The sequence below is a fragment of the Pseudophryne corroboree genome, chromosome 5 (genome assembly GCF_028390025.1).
Source record: "Pseudophryne corroboree isolate aPseCor3 chromosome 5, aPseCor3.hap2, whole genome shotgun sequence".
In the NCBI taxonomy this organism is placed as follows: domain Eukaryota; kingdom Metazoa; phylum Chordata; class Amphibia; order Anura; family Myobatrachidae; genus Pseudophryne; species Pseudophryne corroboree.
The window spans coordinates 601,479,699-601,502,965 of NC_086448.1; the positions used below are offsets into that span (position 1 = coordinate 601,479,699).

Below are 23,267 nucleotides of genomic sequence, written 5' to 3' on the forward strand. Positions count from 1 at the left end.
CTGCATGCCCTCATGGGAAAGGAAGGATTGAGGCTGAAAAGACGGTGTCTTTTTCAGCTGAGATGTAACTTGGGGTAAAAAGGTTGGATTTCCCAGCTGTTGCCGTGGTCCCCAGGTCCGATGGACCGACCCCAACTAACTCCTTCCCTTTATACGGCAATACTTCCATGTGCCGTATGGGATCTGTATCACCTGACCACTGTCGTGTCCATGACATCTTCTGGGTGATATGGACAACGTACTTATCTTGATGCCAGAGAGCAAATATCCCTCTGTGCATCTCACGTACATATATATAGAATGCATCCTATTAAATGCTCTATATGAATAAAATATTTTCAGTCAGGGAATCCGACCAAGCCAACCCAGCACTGCATCTCCAGGCTGATGGCGATCGCTGGTCGCAGTATAACCACCGTATGTGTGTATATACTTTTTAGGATATCTTTCCAGCTTCCTATCAGCTGGCTCCTTGAGGGCGGCCGTATCTGGAGACGGTAACGCCACTTGATAAGCGTGTGAGCGCCTTATCACCCTAAGGGGTGTTTCCCAACGCGCCCTAATTTCTGGCGGGAAAGGGTATAACGCCAATATTTGCTATCGGGGTAACCCCACGCATCATCACACACTTCATTTTATTTTATCTGATTCAGGAAAAACTACAGGTAGTTTTTTCACTCCCACATAATACCCTTTTTTGTGGTACTTGTAGTATCAGAAATATGCAACACCTCCTTCATTGCCCTTAACGTGTGGCCCTAATGAGAAATACGTTTGTTTATTCACCGTCGACACTGGATTCAGTGTCCGTGTCTGTGTCGACCGACTGAGGTAAATGGGCGTTTTTAACGCCCCTGACGGTGTTTCTGAGACGCCTGGACCGGTACTAATAGTTTGTCGGCCGTCTCACGTCGTCAACCGACCTTGCAGCGTGTTGACATTCTCACGTAATTCCCTAAATAAGCCATCCATTCCGGTGTCGACTCCCTAGAGAGTGACATCACCATTACAGGCAATTTCTCCGCCTCCTCACCAACATCGTCCTCATACATGTCGACACACACGTACCGACACACAGCACACACACCGGGAATGCTCTGACAGAGGACAGGACCCACACTAGCCCTTTGGGGAGACAGAGGGAGAGTTTGCCAGCACACATCAAAACGCTATAATTATATAGGGACAACCTTATATAAGTGTTTTCCCTTATAGCATCTTTATATATATCTCAATATCGCCAAAATCAGTGCCCCCCCTCTCTGTTTTAACCCTGTTTCTGTAGTGCAGTGCAGGGGAGAGCCTGGGAGCCTTCTCTCCAGGCTGTGAGAGAAAATGGCGCTGTGTGCTGAGGAGATAGGCCCCGCCCCTTTTTCGGCGGGCTCGTCTCCCGCTATTTAGTGAATCTTGGCAGGGGTTAAATATCTCCATATAGCCTCTGGGGGCTATATGTGAGGTATTTTTCGCCAAAAAAGGTTTTCATTTGCCTCCCAGGGCGCCCCCCTCCCAGCGCCCTGCACCCTCAGTGACTGCCGTGTGAAGTGTGCTGAGAGGAAAATGGCGCACAGCTGCAGTGCTGTGCGCTACCTTTAGAAGACTGCAGGAGTCTTCAGCCGCCGATTCTGGACCTCTTCTTACTTCAGCATCTGCAAGGGGGCCGGCGGCGCGGCTCCGGTGACCATCCAGGCTGTACCTGTGATCGTCCCTCTGGAGCTGATGTCCAGTAGCCAAGAAGCCAATCCATCCTGCACGCAGGTGAGTTCACTCCTTCTCCCCTAAGTCCCTCGTTGCAGTGATCCTGTTGCCAGCAGGACTCACTGTAAAATAAAAAACCTAAGCTAAACTTTCTCTAAGCAGCTCTTTAGGAGAGCCACCTAGATTGCACCCTTCTCGGCCGGGCACAAAAATCTAACTGGAGTCTGGAGGAGGGTCATAGGGGGAGGAGCCAGTGCACACCACCTGATCGGAAAGCTTTACTTTTTCTCCTGCGGAGCCGCTATTCCCCTCCATGGTCCTTTCAGGAACCCCAGCATCCACAAGGACGATAGAGAAATATATATATATATATATATATATATATATATATATATATATATATATATATATATATACATACACACATACTAGGGTCTCAATCTCTGCTGATAAGGTACCTCTCCACACTGTCACAGCGCTATAAACCCATGCCGACACAATCGCCGGTCTGAGTAGTGTACCAGAATGTGCACGCTATCTGCAGGATCCCTGAGGATAGCTGTTACGTCAGGGCTACCTTTTGGGCAAACGTGACACCCTAGGGGAAGATTCCCATCGTATCCTGGCCCTAGTAGGGAAAGGATACTCCCTGAGAATTCTTTGTGGGAAGCTGCAGCTTCTTGTCTGGAGATTCCCGCTCTTTTTCTTCATGAGAGGAGGGAAATTTACCTCAGCTTTCTTCCCCTTAAACATGTGTACCCTTGTGTCAGGGACAGATGAGTCATCAGTGATATGCAAATCATCTTTTATTACAACAATCATATATTGAATACTTTTCTGCCATTTTGGCTGTAACTTTGCATTATCGTAGTCGACACTGGAGTCGGACTCCGTGTCGATATCAGTGTCTATTATTTTGGATAGTGATCATTGAGAGACTCTGAAGGTCTCTGCGACATAGAGACAGACATGGGTAGATTCCCTGTCTGTTCTCTAACTTTTGTGCAATAAATTCACCTTAGCACTTAATTACACATATCCAAACAGGTGTCGGCGTTGTCGACGGAGACACCCTCTCACACACATATTTGCTCCATCTCCTCCTTAGGGGAGCCTTTTACCTCAGACATGTCGACACACGCGTACCGACACACCACACACTCAGGGAAAGCTCATCTGAAGACAATTCCCCCACAAGGCCCTTTGGAGAGACAGAGAGAGAGTATGCCAGCACACACCCCAGCGCTATTAACCCAGGAATAACACAGTAACTTAATGTTTACCCAGTAGCTGCTGTTTATATTGATTTTTGCGCCTAATTATGTGCCCCCCCCCTCTCTTTTTACCCTCTTCTACCGTGTAACTGCAGGGGAGAGGCTGGGGAGCTTCCTCTCAGCGGAGCTGTGGAGAAAAAACATGGCGCTGGTGAGTGCTGAGGAAGAAGCCCTGCCCCCTCGACGGCGGGCTTCTGTCCGCTTTCATGTACAATTTTTGGCGGGGGCTCATATATTTATACAGTGCCCAACTGTATATATGCAAACTTTTGCCAAAGAGGTCTCTAATTGCTGCCCAGGGCGCCCCCCCCTGCGCCCTGCACCCTTACAGTGACCGGAGTATGTGGGTGTAGTGTGGGAGCAATGGCGCACAGCTGCAGTGCTGTGCGCTACCTCAGTGAAGACTGGAGTCTTCTGCCGCCGATTTCGAAGTCTTCTTGCTTCTTTCACCCGGCTTCTGGCTTCCGGCTCTGCGAGGGGGACGGCGGCGCGGCTCCGGGATCGGATGACGAGGGTGAGATCCTGTGTACGATCCCTCTGGAGCTAATGGTGTCCAGTAGCCTAAGAAGCAGGACCTATCTTCAGAGAGTAGGGCTGCTTATCTCCCCTCAGTCCCACGATGCAGGGAGCCTGTTGCCAGCAGATCTCCCTGAAAATAAAAAACCTAACAAAATACTTTCTTATAGCAAGCTCAGGAGAGCTCACTAAACAGCAACCAGCTCGTCCGGGCACAGATTCAAACTGAGGTCTGGAGGAGGGGCATAGAGGGAGGAGCCAGAGCACACCAGAATCCAAATTCTTTCTTAAAGTGCCCAGTCTCCTGCGGAGCCCATCTATTCCCCATGGTCCTTACGGCGTCCCCAGCATCCACTAAGACGTTAGAGAAATAGACCAGAAAAAAATAAGAATTTACTTACCGATAATTCTATTTCTCGTAGTCCGTAGTGGATGCTGGGGACTCCGTCAGGACCATGGGGAATAGCGGGCTCCGCAGGAGACAGGGCACATCTAAAAAGCTTTTTAGGTCACATGGTGTGTACTGGCTCCTCCCCCCATGACCCTCCTCCAAGCCTCAGTTAGGTACTGTGCCCGGACGAGCGTACACAATAAGGAAGGATCTTGAATCCCGGGTAAGACTCATACCAGCCACACCAATCACACCGTACAACTTGTGATCTGAACCCAGTTAACAGTATGATAACAAAACGAAGTAGCCTCCGAAAAGATGGCTCACAACAATAGTAATAACCCGATTTTTGTAACAATAACTATGTACAAGCATTGCAGACAATCCGCACTTGGGATGGGCGCCCAGCATCCACTACGGACTACGAGAAATAGTATTATCGGTAAGTAAATTCTTATTTTCTCTAACGTCCTAGTGGATGCTGGGGACTCCGTCAGGACCATGGGGATTATACCAAAGCTCCCAAACGGGCGGGAGAGTGCGGATGACTCTGCAGCACCGAATGAGAGAACTCCAGGTCCTCCTTAGCCAGAGTATCAAAATTTGTAAAATTTTACAAACGTGTTCTCCCCTGACCACGTAGCTGCTCGGCAAAGTTGTAATGCCGAGACTCCTCGGGCAGCCGCCCAGGATGAGCCCACCTTCCTTGTGGAATGGGCATCTACATATTTCGTCTGTGGCAGGCCTGCCACAGAATGTGCAAGCTGAATTGTACTACAAATCCAGCGTGCAATAGACTGCTTAGAAGCATGAGCACCCAGCTTGTTGGGTGTATACAGTATAAACAGCAAGTCAGACTTTCTGACTCCAGCCGTCCTAACTATATATATATATATATATATATATTTTTAGGGCCCTGACCACGTCTAGTAACTTGGAGTCCTCCAAGTCCCTAGTAGCCCCAGGCACCACAAGAGGTTGTTTCAGGTGAAAACGCTGACACCCCCTTTATGAAGAAACTGGAGACGAGTCCCAGTTCTGTCCTGTTCAAATGGAAAATTTTAATATGGGCTTTTGTAAGACAAAGCCGCCCATTCTGACAATCGCCTGGCCGAGGCCAGGGCTAACAACATGGTCACTTCCCATGTGAGATATTTGTCAACAGCATGGTCACTTTCCATGTGAGATATTTCAAATCCACAGATTTGAGCGGTTCAAACCAATATGATTTTAAGAAATCCCAACACTATGTTGAGATCTCACGGTGCCCCTAGGGGCACAAAAAAACTGTATATGCAATACATCCTTTACAATCTGGACTTCAGGAACTGAAGTCAATTCTTTCTGGAAGAAAATCTACAGGGCCGAAATTTAAATGTTAATGAACCCCAGTTTGAGGTCCAAAACACTCCTGTTTTCAGGAAGTGTAGAATCGACCTAGTTGAATTTCCGTCGTGGAGCCTTCCTGGCCTCACCCACGCAACATATTTTCACCACATGTGGTGATGACGTTGTGCGGTCACCTCCTTCCTGGCTTTGACCAGGGTAGGTATGACCTCTTATGGAATGCCTTTTCCCTTCAGGAACCGGCATTCAACCGCCATGCCGTCAAACGCAGCCGCGGTAAGTCTTGGAATAGACATGGTACTTGCTGAATCAAGTCCCTCTCAGCTCCCCAGGCCCTTAGTCCTCTGTGAGCATTTCTTGAAGTTCCGGGTACCAAGTCCCTCTTGGCCAATCCGGAGCCACTAGTATAGTTCATACTCCTCTATGTCTTATAATTCTCAATACCCTGGTTATGAGAAACAGAGGAGGGAACACATACACAGACTGGTACACCCACGGTGTTGCCAGAACATCCACAGCTATCGCCTGAAGGTCTCATGACCTGGCGGAATACCTGTCCCGTTTTTTGTTCGGGCGGGACGCCATCATGTCCACCTTTGGTCTTTGCCAACGGTCCACAATCATGTTGAAAAACTTCCCTATGAAGTTTCCACTCTCCCGGGTGGAGGTCATGCCTGCTGAGGAAGTCTGCTTCCCAGTCGTCCACTCCCGGAAAGAACACTGCTGACAGTGCTATCACATGATTTTCCGCCTAGCGAAAAATCCTTGCAGTTTTCACTGCCCTCCTGCTTCTTGTGCCGCCCTTCTGTTTACGTGGGCGACTGCCGTGATGTTATCCCACTGGATCAATACCGGCTGACCTTGAAGCAGAGGTCTAGCTAAGTTTAGAGCATTATAAATTTGCTCTAAGCTTATTTATGCGGAGAGAATTCTCCAGACTTAATCACACTTCCCTGGAAATTTTTTCCCTGTGTGACTGTTCCCCAGCCTCTCAGGCTGGCCTCCGTGGTCACCGGCATCCAATCCTGAATGCCGAATCTGCGGCCCTCTAGAAGATGAGCACTCTGTAATCACCACAGGAGAGACACCCTTTTCCTTGGATATAGGGTTATCCGCTGATGCATCTGAGGATGCGATCCGGACCATTTGTCCAGCAGATCCCACTGAAGAGTTCTTGCGGGAAATCTGCCGAATGGAATTGCTTCGTAATAAGCCACCATTTTTACCAGGACTCTTGTGCAATGATGCACTGACACTTTTCCTGGTTTTAGGAGGATCCCGATTAGCTCGGATAACTCCCTGGTTTTCTCCACTGGGAGAAACACGTTTTTCTGGACTGTGTCCAGAATCTTCCCTAGGAACAGTAGACGTGTCGTCGGAAAAAGCTGCGATTTTGGAATATTTAGAATCCACTCGTGCTGTCGTAGAACTACTTAAGATAGTGCTACTCCGACCTCCAACTGTTCTCTGGACCTTGCCCTTATCAGGAAAGCGTCCATGTTTCTTTTATGAAAAATCCTCATTCCGGCCATTACCTTGGTAAAGACCCGGGGCGCCGTGGACAATCCAAACGGCAGCGTCTGAACTGATAGTGACAGTTCTGTACCAGGAACCTGAAGTACCCTTGGTGAGAAGGGCAAATTTGGACCTGTAGGTAAACGTCCCTGATATCCAGTGACATCATATCGTCCCCTTCTTCCTGGTTCGCTATCACTGCTCCGAGTGACTCCATCTTGATTTGAACGCTTGTATGTAAGTGTTCAAATATTTCAGATCTCACCGAGCCGGTTGGCTTTAGTACCACAATATAGTGTGGAATACTACCCCCTTCCTTGTTGTAAGAAGGGTACTTTGATTATCACCTGCTGGGAATACAGCCTGTGAATTGTGTGAGGGGGAGACGTCTCGAATTTCCAATGTACACCTGGGATATTACATGTAGGATCCCGGAGTTCCCTTGCGAGTGTTGCTGAAACTCTTGAGATGACCCCCTACCGCACCTGAGTCCGCTTGTACGGCCCCAGCGTTATGCTGCGGACTTGGCAGAAGCCGTGAGGAGCTTCTGTTCCTGGGAATGAGCTGCTTGCTGCAGTCTTCTTCCCTTTCCTCTCCCCCTGGGCAGATATGACTGGCCTTCGCCCGCCTGCCCGTATGGGGACGAAAGGACTGAGACTGAAAAGACTGTGTCCTTTTCTGCCAATATGTGACTCGGGGTAACAAAAGGTGGATTTTTCAGCTGTTGCCATGGCCACCAGGTCCAATGGACCGCCCCTTTATACGGCAATACTTCCAAATGCCGTCTGGAATCTGCCTCACCTGACCACTGTCGTGTCTTCGTCTGGCAGATATGTACATCACATTTACTCTTGATGCCAGAATGCAAATATGCCTCTGCGCATCACACATATATAGAAATGCATCCTTAAAATGCTCTATAGACAATAAAATCCTGTCCCTGTCAAGGGTATCAAAATTTTCAGTCAGGAAATCCGACCAAGCCCCCTCAGCGCTGCACATCCAGGCTGAGGCGATTGCTGGTCGTAGTATAACACCAGTATGTGTGTATATACTGTTATGATATTTTCCAGCTTCCTATCAGCTGGCTCCTTGAGGGCGGCCGTATCTGGAAACGGTAACGCCATGTTTTTTATAAGCGTGTGAGCGCCTTGTCCACCCTAAGGTGTGTTTTCCAACTCGCCCTTACTACTGGCGGGAAAAAGGGTATACCGCCCATAACTTTCTGTCGGAGGAACCCCACGTATCATCACACACTTCATTTAATTTATCTGATTCAGGCAAAACTACAAGTAGTTTATTCCCACCCTACAAAATACCCTTATTTGTGGTACTTGTGGTATCAGAAATACATAACACCTCCTTCATTGCCCTTAACATGTAACTTGTGGCCCTAAAGGAAAAATACGTTTGTTTCTTCACCGTCGACACTGGGGTCAGTGTCCGTGTCAGTGTCTGTCGACCGACTGAGGTAAATGGGCGTTTTTACAAGCCCCTGACGGTGTCTGAGACGCCTGGACCGATACTAATTTGTCCGCCGGCTGTCTCATGTCGTCAACCGGCTTGCAGCGTGTTGACATTATCACGTAATTCCATAAGTAAGCCATCCATTCTGGTGTCGACTCCCTAGAGAGTGACATCACCATTACAGGCAATTTTCTCCGTCTCCTCACCAACATTTTCCTCATACATGTCGACACACACGTACCGACCTACAGCAAACACATACAGGGAATGCTCTGATAGAGGACAGGACCCACTAGCCCTTTGGGGAGACAGAGGGAGAGTTTGCCAGCACACACCAAAAGCGCCATAATGTATATAACAACCCTAGAAGGTGTTGTTTCTATATATGGGCTCTTAATATATAATTATATCGCCAATTTATGCCCCCCTTCTCTTTAACCCTGTTTCTGTAGTGCAGGGGAGAGTGGGAGCCTTCCTCACCAGCGGAGCTGGTCAGGAAAATGGCGCTGAGTGCTGAGGAGAATAAGCTCCGCCCCTTTCACGGCGGGCTTTTCTCCCGGTTATTAGGAAAACTGGCCTGGGTTAAATACATACATATAGCCTTAATGGCTATATGTGATGTATTTATTTGCCAAATAGGTATTTATATTGCTGCCCAGGGCGCCCCCAGCAGCGCCCTGCACCCTCCGTGACCGTGTCAGTGAGCCGTGTAGCAACAATGGCGCACAGCTGCAGTGCTGTGCGCTACCTCTCTGAAGACTGTGAAGTCTTCTGCCGCCTGTTTCCGGACCTCCGTTCCGCCGTCTTTCTTCAGCGTCTGTAAGGGGGATCGGCGGCGCGGCTCCGGGACGAACCCCAGGCTGACCTGTGTTCCGACTCCCTCTGGAGCTCAGTGTCCAGTAGCCTAAAACTTCAATCCTCCTGCACGCAGGTGAGTTGCAAGTCTCTCCCCTAAGTCCCTCGTTGCAGTGATCCTGTCGCCAGCAGGAATCACTGATTAGAAACCTAAAAAAAAACTTTACTAAACAGCTCCTTAAGAGAGCCATCCAGTTTGCACCCTTCTCGGACGGGCACAAAAACCTAACTGAGGCTTGGAGGAGGGTCATGGGGGGAGGAGCCAGTACACACCATGTGACCTAAAAAGCTTTTTAGATGTGCCCTGTCTCCTGCGGAGCCCGCTATTCCCCATGGTCCTGACGGAGTCCCCAGCATCCACTAGGACGTTAGAGAAAAGTGGTTAGGTAACGAACCAACACACAACACAACCGAGCGACCAAACTGAAGGTCCTCAGTAGCCAAGGTATTGAACTTGTAAAACTTTACAAATGTGTTCATACCAGACAAAGTAGCTGCTCGGTATAACAGCAAAGCAGAGACACCACAGGCAGCCGCCCAGGAAGAATCCACCAACCTTGTGTAGTGAGCCTGAATAGAACTCAGCAGTGGCAAGGCTGCCGAAGAGTAAGCCTGCTGGATTGTGATCCGGATCCATCAAGCAATGGACTGCTTTGAAGCAGGATATCCAATCTTCGTAGCGTCATACAGAACAAAAAGGCAATCTGATTTCCAGTGACGAGCAGTTCTCTTGACAAATCTTCAAAGCTCGAACAACGTCCAAGGATTTTGAAGAGACGGACGTGTCGTGACAACACAGGAATCACAATGGGCTGGTTGATGTGAAATGCAGACACTGCTCCGCTTCATCCACGTGAAACACCAGGTAAGGGCTCTTACAGGATAAGGCGCCCAACTTCGAGACACACCTTGCTGAGGCCAAGGCCAACAACATGACCTTCTTCCAAGTCAAATACTTCAAGTACACCCGGTGCAAAGGTTCAAATCACTCTGATTGCATAAAGGTCTGGACCAAATTAAAATCCCACGGTGCCGTGGGAGGTACAAAGGGTGGCTGAATACGAAGGAAACATTTGAGGAATGCCTGGACTTCTGGTAGAACAGCTAATTGTCTTTGGAAGAAAATAGACAGGGCTGAGATCTGAACCTAAACGAAGGCCCATATCCACAACAGCTTGCAGAAAGCGCAAGAACCTACCCAGATGAAAATCCACAGTGGAGTACAGTTGACCCTCACACCAGGAGACATACCTCTTCCAGATGCGGTGGTAGTGCTTAGACGTGACCACCTTCCGAGCCTGGACCACAGTCGAGAAAACCTTGGTGGGAAGCACATTTCGAGCTAATATCTCTCTTTCAACCACCAAGCCATCAAATGTAGCCGCGGTAAGTCTGGATAGATGAACGGACCTTGCAGGAGAAGATTTTTTTGCAGCTGCAGAGGCCAGGGCTCTTCGAGGGACATGGCCAAGAGGTCTGTATAACAAGAGGTCTGTATACCAGGCCCGGCGAGGCCAATCTGGGGCATCAAAATTGCCTAAATGTTTTCCCTTTTTAGTACCTTGGGAATGAGAGGAATCGGAGGGAATACATAGACGAACTGGTAAATCCACAGTGCTGTCAGAGCGTCCACCACTGCAGCCTGTGGCTCCCTCGTCCTGGAGCAGTAGTGCCGCAGCTTCTTGTTGAGACGAGAAGCCATCATGTAGATCAGGGGGCAGCCCCACCGTTGAACCAACAGTTGGAACACCTGCGGGTGAAGACCCCACTCCCCTGGGTGCAGATCTTGTCTGCTGAGGAAGTCTGCCTCCCAGTTGTCCACTCTAGGAATGAAGATGGCAGACATGGCCCTGGCGTTGCGTTCCACCCAGAGGAGTATCCTGGACGCCTCTTGCATTGCGGCCCTGCTTCTTGTTCTTCCTGATTTGTTTATGTACGCCACGGCGTTGTCCGACTGGACCTGTAAGGCCCGATGTTGGAGGAGAGAGGCGGCTTGTAGAAGGGCATTGTAAATCCCTGAATTCCAGAATGTTTATCAGAAGGAAGGGAGGCCTCTTGAGGCGACCACCGTCCTTCAAACTGAACCTGTTGGGTTACAGCACACCAACCGTGGCGGCTCACATCCGTTGACAAGAGAATCCAGATCTTAATTCAAAAAGGTCTACAAAATCATGGAAAACGGGGCAAATCATGGAAAACGGGGTTAAAACCACCTTCTGAATTCTAGCGCCAGAGTGGGTGCCACCCCCTTATGCCGCCATGTGAACTGGTGACCTGCTAACAGGGACTCCAGTTTAGTACTCGCCACTCTAGCGTCTTCAGCTCTGTTAGGGGTGGCAGCATGCTGTCAGCGTGCGCGCACACCCTGGGGGCGAGCGAACCACCACCTCAGGAGCTTGTATCCTGTCAGCGGGGATCCGGATCATTAACCCGTAACAATGCAGGCAGACTGGTGCCAACCAGTGCTGCTTGAAAATAATAAACTAACTTAAAATTTGAAGAAAACTTTCTAGAGCTCCAGAGAATGCACCCGGCTCCTTGGGCACATTTTCTAAACGAAGATTGGATGTCCTGCTTCAAAGCAGTCCATTGCTTGATGGATCCGGATCACAATCCAGCAGGCTTACTCTTCGGCAGCCTTGCCGCTGCTGAGTTCTATTCAGGCTCACTACACAAGGTTGGAGGATTCTTCCTGGGCGGCTGCCTGTGGTGTCTCTGCTTTGCTGTTATGCCGAGCAGCTACTTGGTCTGGTATGAACACATTTGTAAAGTTTTACAAGTTCAATACCTTGGCTACTGAGGACCTTCAGTTTGGTCGCTCGGTTGTGTTGTGTGTTGGTTCGTTACCTAACCACTTTTTTTCTGGTCTATTTTCATCCTCTCAAAGTATGTCCGACTCCTCTGGCACAGTTTTCCTAGACTGAGTCTGCAGGAGCGGCATAGAGTGAAGGAGCCAGCAGACTGAACAACTTTTAAAGTGCCATGGCTCCAATTGACCCCATCTATACCGCATGGTACTAATACCATCCCAGTATCTCCTAGGACGTTAAATATAGATCTCCTCTATAATGTCACCATACCTTACCATCACATATAAGAGGAACACTTGCGACGTGGGAACTATACATTAAACACACCATATAGTGTGTACCCCAATCCGTCATCCCTGGATGACGTTCATTGAATCGTCCAATGGATGTGCTGCATATCCTATGGGACAATTCCGCAGCTGACGCTGTGTAGTTAGAAGCAGCATGTAACAATACATTGCATGGTCATATAGCGGATCATACAGTGTGTATAGCGGTGGGACGTACTGTACAGTCACATCACATTGCCCATCAGAAGGTATGTGCCCAGCTTTAAGAAGAGGCGGACATGAAACTAAAAAACTTTGGAGGAAGATTTAGCAGCCAACATAATTCACGTCTTCATTTTTAATCCCATTCATTATACATTGTAAATGTTCTCCAAATTTGGAATAAGTCAAACTATGGCAATTGTTGTGATTCGAAAATCATTCATTCACTTTGTACAGTTTAGGTTTCTACAGAAAATAAATTATTCACAATTGGAAAGCACATTCCTCTGGTTTGTGAGAGATGAGTAGCTCATCCTTGTGTCCAGTTAGTGCAGGTGGCAGTGTGTGCTCAGAGTCTCCTTATTAAACAGTTATTAATGTCTATGATTCTTTGAAAGCGAAGGAAAAAAGAAAAAAAGAAAAAACAACATCAGTGCAAGGGTAAATATGGGACAATGGCAAAGTGTTTCATTGCAGTCTTACATCTACAAATACACATATCTGGGAGCCAGAGGCTGGTACCTGGTCCACAGAACCGTAATGGTAGGCGTGTAGACTTTTCCACCCATGTCTACAATATATAGTCACAATAGTGATTTATATACCAATATATTTAGTAAAATTTCAGTTTTACAATGATCAAAGTATGATCATAAACTTCTATTCTGCAAACATTATATGGAAATGGAAAACTACAGGAGAAAATAAATAAAAAATCATGGAACAAAAACTTGTACATTTAATTCTGCCAAAAGAAACTATTTAAATTCAAATACAGGTTGAGTATCCCATATCCAAATATTCCGAAATACGGAATATTCCGAAATACGGACTTTTTTGAATGAGAGTGAGATAGTGAAACCTTTGTTTTTTGATGACTCAATGTACACAAACTTTGTTTAATACACAAAGTTATTAAAAATATTGTATTAAATGACTGTGTGTATAAGGTGTATATGCAACATTAATGAATTGTGTGAATGTTTAATGCACAAAGTTATAAAAAATATTGGCTAAAATGACCTTCAGGCTGTGTGTTTAAGGTGTATATGTAACATAAAAGCATTCTGTGCTTAGATTTAGGTCCCATCACCATGATATCTTATTATGGTATGCAATTATTCCAAAATACGGAAAAATCCGATATCCAAAATACATCTGGTCCCAAGCATTTTGGATAAGGGATACTCAACCTGTACACCTAAATTTATAGATTCAAAAGGCTTGGGCCCAACAGCTCTGAGTCAGCACATGCCAGACATTTCTGTAGCAGAGACACTCGCTCCTAAAGTCTTCCTCTGCTTAATATGTACATCGGATCATATTGGAGTTTTGCCAGTTGAGCATTAGGATACACTTTTACACAACCCCACACCCATAACAATCAACATCTCTATAGAACAGGGACAGAGCACTCTAGAACACGGGCAACATGCAGCTAACACGGATATTATAATGCAGGGTACAGATTGGCAGTATGCTCTCCATTCTTGAAATGCCTCAAGCATCACAAAAATGGGCGCAATAAGACATGGGAGGAGAATGAAAAACAAATCTCCTTTAGATGATTTTACCTCTGCATTATTTACTAGGATGAATTATGACCAAAATTATTAACAGACATTGTAAAATTAATGTTGACATTCCCCAAAAACAACGTAATTAAAACACAAATTACCTGTTATCCGGTACTTCCGATGAATCCTGGCTAGGAGAAGAATGAATCAAAGGACAAGTAGATGGTCTAAAACTGTACTGCTCCTCTTCCATTGCATTCACAGCATAGTCTGGAGAAGCTTTACAATCTGCCGAGACATGTACACTACCTGTAAACCATCATATTGACTCCAAAGCACTTCTCAAAAAAACATAAACCGCTTTAAATGAAAACAGCAAATAGCTATAATCTATTAACCACAAACAGATTGATGTTGTTGCATTTACTACCATTTCAACCTACCTAGTTATAAAAAAAAAAAAAAAAAAAGGTACCATGACTCAATAATGGCCATATGCACCCACTCTAAATAAGGTGTCCCAAATTTGTCCTCAGCCAAGACAAAGGTCAACGTGTTGAATTCCAAAACTCTGCAAGACCGTGCCAAATAATGATCTGATAAAGAGTTACCAAAGAGTGAGAACCTCATTAACTGCAAAAGCTAGATGTACTGGATTCCTTTTGTAGGACAGGTGAGGAAAATGTAAAAATTTTTTAGGTGGACATCTTTATCTTGATACAGCTCAACGTTAACAACCTGCGGGAGCGCACATCGTTAGAGTGTATACACATTTAACGATACATCATAATAAATGCATAAATGCTCAGTTAAAACTGACTGCTTTCCAAATCCTGCATATGCTGTCTGATAGGAAGCTAAAGTGGTGATAAATTCCAGCAGGACGTTGTATTACATGCATGCAGCATTTAAAAAATAAAAGTAAAAAAGCACTTAAATAGCTTGTGTTGCACTTTGTAAGTGTATAAAGTGCTATTAGTGTTCACTCTAGGCTGTTTTAGCAGGGCGCCGCGCCCTGCCCGTTTTTAGCAGGCAAACCCCGCCCTGCCCCTTTTGCGGCACCCTGCTAGAACAGCCGCCCGCTTCCTGCCCTCCCGGCGTGTACAGATGCCGTGCGCATGCGCGCGGCATCCATTCACGCATTGGGAGAGAGCTGGGGGAAGCACAGCACCGACGGAGGTGCTGGGCACGCCCCCAACAGTGACGTCGCCGGCCACAGACGCTCTCTATAGTAGCGTCTGTGGGCCGCACCGCCCCCTAAAATGATGTGGGTGTGGCCACACCCCATAATTTGCGTGACCGCGCCCCCGTTTCGGGCGCCATGCCCCTTTTCACTCCTAGAGTGAACACTATGCTATGACGGAGAAGGGTATAAGTAGGAAGGAGGAAGAATTGGATAGCGTACAATGCTTTTGAGACCTCTCCAGAGCATTCAGAGTCTTCTCTGAACATAAAAATCTAAAGGTGCATACACATTAGAGGAATTAAGTGATGATCTGCACGCTAGATAAACATACATTTCCCCTTCTCAAATCTGAAAATACTCTGTTGCTGCATAAATACTCTGCATTAAACATCTTGATCTTAAAATGGCATGGAAATGGTATCAACTACACAAGTTGCGTTTATTCCTTTAGAGATCAAATGTATTTAAAATGCTTATAGGACACCACCTTACACAGCACGTGACAGCTGCTAAAAAGCCCACCTGTGGTACACCATTAAAAAATAGCTTAAGCAAGGTTTACTCATTTGTTATTAGTTTTTTTCTCTATTTCATTAAGCCTTTCACAGTATTACCATAAATTAAATTAACTTGTTCCATGCAATTCCACCTCAAGACAAAAAAATGTATACACACCTTATGAAGACTATCTTCCTTCATTTTCTGCGCTATCAAAGGGCATTGTAGTTATCAAGTTCAAGTTATGCCTCCTCTTTGGAGACTATACATTAACTTTGCTAATTTCTCTGTTGCCTCTGTCTACACACTGATATATCACCATCATTTGAAGACTTAAGAATATTTTCAGACATTTTTTCATACATATTTAGACAAATCTAGAAAGTGTTCGAATCCATTTTAGTACAAAATCCCAAAAGATCATATTTGTCAGTTATAAGACTTACCATAGTTCTTCTGCTGTATTCCATTAGGAGATGGTTGGAAAGTAACATGTTTTTGGGAATTACCTTCATGGACATTATAGGAATGCTTATAAGCTGGTGGACAGTTTGTATCAATTGACAAATGAGAACTAGATCTTCTAGGTGACCTTAATGTCTTTTGATGACTCGGACCACTAGACTTCAAACAACTATTTTCTTTTTGGCTGGATTTGTAGCTTGAAAACTGGCAGCTCTTCTGTGTGTCACTTTCTGATGTATTTGAATTCAGATTAGGTAGAACAGTAGTAGAGGAACATGGGTCAGAAGGCTTATAGCCTCCTAGCCTGGATGCAGACATTTCTGCAGAATTTAATGCACTGTTCCTCAAGCATGACTGGTTGTCCACAAGACCTGCATTGTGTTTCACTGTAACCTCTTTAGAGATGTCATTTATTATAGAAGACTTAATACAAAGAACTTCCCTGGAGTTCTCAGGTTCTCGCAAGTCTTGCTTTTGAACATCTGTAATATTACCCAAAACTGCAGCAGAATCTCGCAGAGGTTGCTTGAACACTAGAGATGTATCCCATGTAAAGTCCTTAACAGAGTTTGCAAAGCTTTCATATTCAGTGTCTTGGCCACTGTTACTTGTGGCTTTCAGATATCTCTCCATATCAACAATATTTTCAGACGTACTCTTTCCTAGGGACGAATGCAAGAACCTGCTTATGGATTGTTGATGTTCTGAAGTTTCCTCAGCAGAATACATTTTCTTATGTTTATTTGAAAGAGCTATCAACATAGCTGCCAACTCAGATGGATTTGCACTGCAAGATGCATTTGCAATGGCTGACGCAATTGTGCTCATATTAAGTAATGTCACATCAGGGGTTTGTTCCCATTTTAAATGGTTTCCTTTGGCAAAATGCTGGTCCTAAAAATAAACAATAGCATTTAAATTAAAAAACTAAATTAAAATTTGCAATTCAGAAGAAAATTATGGAATGCCTGCAAATAAGGTGAATACAGAAGTTGGTATTGACAATTGCTTTAATGAAAAGATAAAGTGCCAAGTACCACATCCTTTCCAAATAGTAACTTGTACATCAATGTTTTCTCAGGGCAAACACATGACTTGTTGGGTAAATGATAAGGACAATATTAAATATCAACAGCTTGTAAATTTTCTCTAATTGACTTGGATTTAAATTCTGTATAGCATTAGCTTTCCAGGCTGGTAGTTTGAACCTGAGATGGCAGCCAATGACAACAGAGCAAACTTTTAAGCAAGCTGCAGCCATTGCAGCCACACAATGTGTCTAACAATTCAGCCTAATTAAGGGTTGATTGCAAAAGCAAAATCTCTCTATAATGGGCAAAACCATGTGCACTGCAGGTGGGGCAGATGCAATATGTGCAGAGAGATTTCAAACGGAAAACTAAATTGCAGTGTAAAAATAAAGCAGCCAGTATTCACCCTGCAAAGAAACAAAACAACCCACCCAAATCTAACTCTCTACACGTTATATTTGCCCCACCTGCACTGCACATTATTTTGCCCATTAAAGATTTTGCTTTTACAAATCAACCCTGAATTAGGCCTCTCTCTCTATAAATATATATATAGCGAAGATAGCACTCAAAGCATAACAACGTGAGCCAGAGTGAGATTTAACTAAAACACGTAAAAATCTTATTGCCAAAATGTTTTTATTTTCTACTCCAATACCAAATGTAAGAGGCTAGGTTAAACAAATAATTAATCAATACATACAGCAGAAAATAAGATTTTACTCACTGGTAAATCTATTTCTCGTAGTCCGTAGTGGATGCTGGGGACTCCGTAAGGACCATGGGGAATAGACGGGCTCCGCAGGAGACTGGGCACTCTAAAGAAAGATTTAGTACTATCTGGTGTGCACTGGCTCCTCCCTCTATGCCCCTCCTCCAGACCTCAGTTAAGGAAACTGTGCCCGGAAGAGCAGACATTATAAGGAAAGGATTTTGGAATCCCGGGTAAGACTCATACCAGCCACACCGTATAACTTGTGATACACTTATCCAGTCAACAGTATGAACAACAACAGGGCATCAAACAATGGATGCCAACATAACATAACCCATTATTAAGCAATAACTATATACACGTATTGCAGAAAGTCCGCACTAGGGACGGGCGCCCAGCATCCACTACGGACTACGAGAAATAGATTTACCGGTGAGTAAAATCTTATTTTCTCTAACGTCCTAGTGGATGCTGGGGACTCCGTAAGGACCATGGGGATTATACCAAAGCTCCCAAACGGGCGGGAGAGTGCGGATGACTCTGCAGCACCGAATGGGCAAACTCAAGGTCCTCCTCAGCCAGGGTATCAAACTTGTAGAATTTTGCAAATGTGTTTGAACCCGACCAAGTAGCAGCTCGGCAAAGCTGTAATGCCGATACCCCTCGGGCAGCCGCCCAAGAAGAGCCCACCTTCCTTGTGGAATGGGCTTTCACTGATTTTGGATGCGGCAATCCAGCCCCAGAATGCGCCTGCTGAATCGTGTTACAGATCCAGCGGGCAACGGTTTGCTTTGAAGCAGGAGCACCCAACTTGTTGGGGGCATACAGGATAAACAGCGAGTCAGTTTTCCTGACTCATGCCGTTCTGGCTACATAAATCTTCAAAGCACTGACTACATCTAGTAACCTGGAATCGTCCAAGTCACGAGTAGCCGCAGGCACTACAATAGGTTGGTTCAAATGAAAAGATGACACCACCTTTGGCAGAAATTGGGGACGAGTCCGCAATTCTGCCCTGTCCATATGAAAAACCAGATAGGGGCTTTTACATGACAAAGCCGCCAATTCTGACACACGCCTAGCCGAAGCTAAGGCCAATAGCATGACCACCTTCCACGTGAGATACTTTAGTTCCACGGTCTTAAGTGGTTCAAACCAGTGGGATTTCAGGAAACCCAACACCACGTTGAGATCCCAAGGTGCCACTGGTGGCACAAAAGGGGGCTGAATATGCAGCACTCCCTATACAAACGTCTGAACTTCAGGAAGAGACGTCAGTTCCTTTTGAAAGAAAATGGATAGGGCAGAAATCTGGCCCTTTATGGATCCCAACTTCAAGCCCATAGTCACTCCAGACTGTAGAAAGTGCAGAAATCTGCCCAGTTGGAATTCCTCTGTAGGGGCCTTCCTGGCCTCACACCAAGCAACATATTTTCCCATATGCGGTGATAATGCTTTGCTGTCACGTCCTTCCTAGCCTTTATCAGCGTAGGAATAACTTCCTCCGGAATGCCTTTTTCCGCTAGGATCCGGCGTTCAACCGCCATGCCGTCAAAAGCAGCCGCGGTAAGTCTTGGAACAGGCAGGGCCCCTGTTGCAACAGGTCCTGTCAGAGGCAGAGGCCATGGGTCCTCTGTGAGCATTTCTTGCAGTTCCGGGTACCAAGACCTTCTTGGCCAATCCGGAACAATGAGTATTATTCTCACTCCTCTTCTTACGATTCTCAGCACCTTGGGTAGAGGAAGAGGAGGAAACACATAGACCGACTGGAACACACACAGTGTTAACCAGGGCGTCCACAGCTATCGCCTAAGGGTCTCTTGACCTGGCGCAATACCGTTGTAGCTTTTTGTTGAGACGGGACGCCATCATGTCTACCTGTGGCAGGACCCATCGATTTGTAATCTGAATGAAGACTTCGTGATGAAGTCCCCACTCTCCCGGGTGAAGGTCGTGCCTGCTGAGGAAGTCTGCTTCCCAGTTGTCCACCCCCGGAATGAACACTGCTGACAGTGCTTGCACGTGATTCTCCGCCCACCGAAGAATCCTGGTGGCTTCCGCCATCGCGACTCTGCTTCTTGTGCCGCCCTGGCGGTTTACATGAGCCACCGCGGTAATGTTGTCTGACTGAATCAGCACCGGTTGGTTGCGAAGCAGGGGCTCCGCTTGACTCAGGGCGTTGAATATGGCCCTTAGTTCCAGGATATTTATGTGCAGACAAGCCTCCTGACTTGACCACAACCCTTGGAAGTTTCTTCCCTGAGTGACTGCCCCCCACCCTCGGAGGCTCGCATCCGTGGTCACCAGGACCCAGTTCTGTATGCCGAACCTGCGGCCCTCGAGAAGGTGAGCACTCTGTAGCCACCACAGAAGAGACACCCTGGCCCTGGGGGACAGGGTGATCAGCCGATGCATCTGAAGATGCGATCCGGACCATTTGTCCAACAGATCCCATTGAAAGATCCTCGCATGGAACCTGCCGAAGGGAATGGCTTCGTACGATGCCACCATCTTTCCCAGGACTCGCGTGCAGTGATGCACCGACACCTGTTTCGGTTTTAAGAGGACTCTGACTAGAGTCACAAGCTCTTGAGCCTTCTCCGTCGGGAGAAACACCTTCTTCTGGTCTGTGTCCAGAATCATGCCCAGAAAGGGCAGACGCGTCGTAGGAATCAGCTGCGACTTTGGGATATTCAGAATCCAGCCATGCTGTTGCAACACTTCCTAAGAGTGCGCTACGCTGATCTGCAACTGCTCCCTTGACCTCGCCTTTATGAGGAGATCGTCCAAGTATGGGATAACTGTGACTCCTTGCTTTCTCAGGATCACCATCATTTCTGCCATTACCTTGGTAAATATTCTCGGTGCCGTGGAGAGCCCAAACGGCAACGTCTGGAATTGGTAAAGACAGTCCTGTACCACAAATCTGAGGTACTACTGATGAGGCGGATAAATGGGGACATGCAAGTAAGCATCCTTGATGTCCAGAGACACCATAAAATCCCCCTCTTCCAGGCTTGCAATGACCGCCCTGAGCGATTCCATTTTGAACTTGAATCTTTTCAGATAAATGTTCAGGGACTTTAAATTTAATATAGGTCTGACCGAACCGTCCGGTTTCGGTACCACAAACATTGTGGAATAGTATCCCTTTCCCTGTTGAAGAAGGGGAACCTTTACCACCACCTGCTGGAGAAATAGCTTGTGAACTGCCGCTACCACTACTTTCCTTTCTATGAGGGAAGCTAGCAGGGCCGATTTTAGGTGACGTTGAGGGGGCATCACCTCGAATTCCAGCTTGTATCCCTGAGACACAATCTGTATAGCCCAGGGATCCACCTGTGAGCGAACCCACTGGTGGCTGAAATGTCACAGACGCGCCCCCACCGCTCCTGGCCCCACCCGTGGAGCCCCAGCGTCATGCGGTGGATTTAGTGGAAGCCGGGGAGGACTTCTGTTCCTGGGAACTAGCTGTAAGGTGCAGCTTTTTTCCTCTACCCCTGCCTCTAGCAAGAAAGGAAGCACCTCCGTGCGCAAAAGGACTGCATTTGGTAATACGGTGCTTTCTTAGGTTGTGAGGGAATATATGGCAAAAAGTTTGACTTCCCAGCAGTAGCTGTGGAAACCAGGTCCGAGAGACCGTCCCCAAACAATTCCTCACCCTTGTAAGTTAACACCTCCATGTGTTTTTTGGAGTCGGCATCACCTGTCCACTGCCGAGTCCACAGGACCCTCCTGGCAGAAATGGACATTGCATTAATTCTAGAGCCCAGTAGGCAAATGTCCCTCTGGGCATCCCTCATATATAGGACAGTGTCTTTTATATGCCCCAGGGTCAGCATAATGGTATCCCTGTCCAAGGTATCCATTTCCTCAGACAGATTATCTGTCCACACTGCTACAGCACTACACATCCACGCCGACGCAATTGCCGGCCTCAGTTGAGTCCCTGAATGTGTATAAACAGATTTTAGAATACTTTCCTGCTTTCTATCTGCAGGATCCTTTAGGGCGGCCGTATCCTGTGACGGCAGGGCCACCTTCTTAGATAAGCGTGTGAGAGCTTTATCTACCCTAGGGGAGGATTCCTCTGTCCTCTGGCGGGAAAGGGTACGCCATAAGTAACCTTTTGGAAATCAGGACTTTCTTATCTGGGGAATCCCACGCTCTTTCACATAACTCATTTAACTCATGTGAAGGGGGAAAAGTCACCTCTTACTTTTTCTCCCCATACATATAAACCCTCTAGTCAGGGACAGGGTTCACCTCTGATATGTGTAAAACATCCTTCATCGCTATAATCATGTAGCGTATAGCTTTTGTCATTTTCGGTTGCAATTTTGCATCATCGTCGTCGACACTGGAGTCAGAATCCGTGTCGACATCTGTGTCAACCATTTTGGATAGTGGGCGCTTTTGAGACCCTGAGGGACTCTGCGCTGTAGGATCAGGCATGGGTTGAGACCCTGACTGGCCCGAGGTATCAGCTTTATCCAACCTTTTATGTAAGGAGTTAACATTATCATTTAACACCTTCCACATATCCATCCAATCAGGTGTCGGCACCGTCGGCGGCGACACGTCAGTCAACTGCACTTGCTCTGCCTCCACATAGCCCTCTTCGTCAAACATGTCGACACACGCGTACCGACACACCACACACACAGGGGAAGCTCTAAATGAGGACAGGACCCCCACAAGGCCTTTTGGAGAGACAGAGAGAGAGTATGCCAGCACACACCCCAGCGCTATATAACCCAGGGATTACACAGTAACTTAGTGTTTACCCCGTAGCTGCTGTATATGATTAATGCGCCTAAATTTATGTGCCCCCCCTCTCTTTTTTTACCTTTCTACCGTGATTCTGCAGGGGAGAGCCTGGGGAGCTTCCTCTCAGCGGAGCTGTGGAAGGAAAATGGCGCTGGTGAGTGCTGAGGAAGGAGGCCCCGCCCCCTCAGCAGCGGGCTTCTGTCCCGCGATTTTGTGTAAAAATAATGGCGGGGGCTCATGCATATAACAGTGTCCAACTGTCTATATGCAGCTTTCGCCAGGAGGTATCAATTGCTGCCCAGGGCGCCCCCCCCTGCGCCCTGCACCCTACAGTGACCGGAGTGTTTGGGTTAGTGTGGGCGCAATGGCGCACAGCTGCAGTGCTGTGCGCTACCTCATGTGAAGACAGGAGTCTTCTGCCGCCGATTTCGATGTCTTCTCCGCTTCTGCCGGCTTCTGTCTTCTGGCTCTGCGAGGGGGACGGCGGCGCGGCTCCGGGAACGGACGACAAGGTCAGGTCCTGTGTTCGATCCCTCTGGAGCTAATGGTGTCCAGTAGCCTAAGAAGCGCAACCTAGCCGCAGTTAGTAGGTTTGCTTCTCTCCCCTCAGTCCCACGTAGCAGAGAGTCTGTTGCCAGCAGAAGCTCTCTGAAAATAAAAAACCTAACTAAAATACTTTCTTATTAGCAAGCTCAGGAGAGCTCACTAAAAGCACCCAGCTCTG

At 46.9% G+C, this 23,267-nt stretch overlaps 1 protein-coding gene across 3 annotated transcripts in view; it reads right to left on the reverse strand.

The window, feature by feature from the left end:
* The window catches only part of CEP192 (centrosomal protein 192), a 639,877-nt gene that overhangs the window by 229,149 nt on the left and 387,461 nt on the right, over positions 1-23,267 (reverse strand). For all 3 annotated transcript variants that reach the window (XM_063923418.1, XM_063923417.1, XM_063923415.1), the window contains 2 exons: positions 16,009-16,921; positions 14,040-14,166 (listed from right to left, as the gene is read on the reverse strand). In XM_063923418.1, coding sequence (XP_063779488.1) covers positions 14,040-14,166; positions 16,009-16,921 — 1,040 coding nt within the window. The remainder of the gene's footprint in view (positions 1-14,039; positions 14,167-16,008; positions 16,922-23,267) is intronic.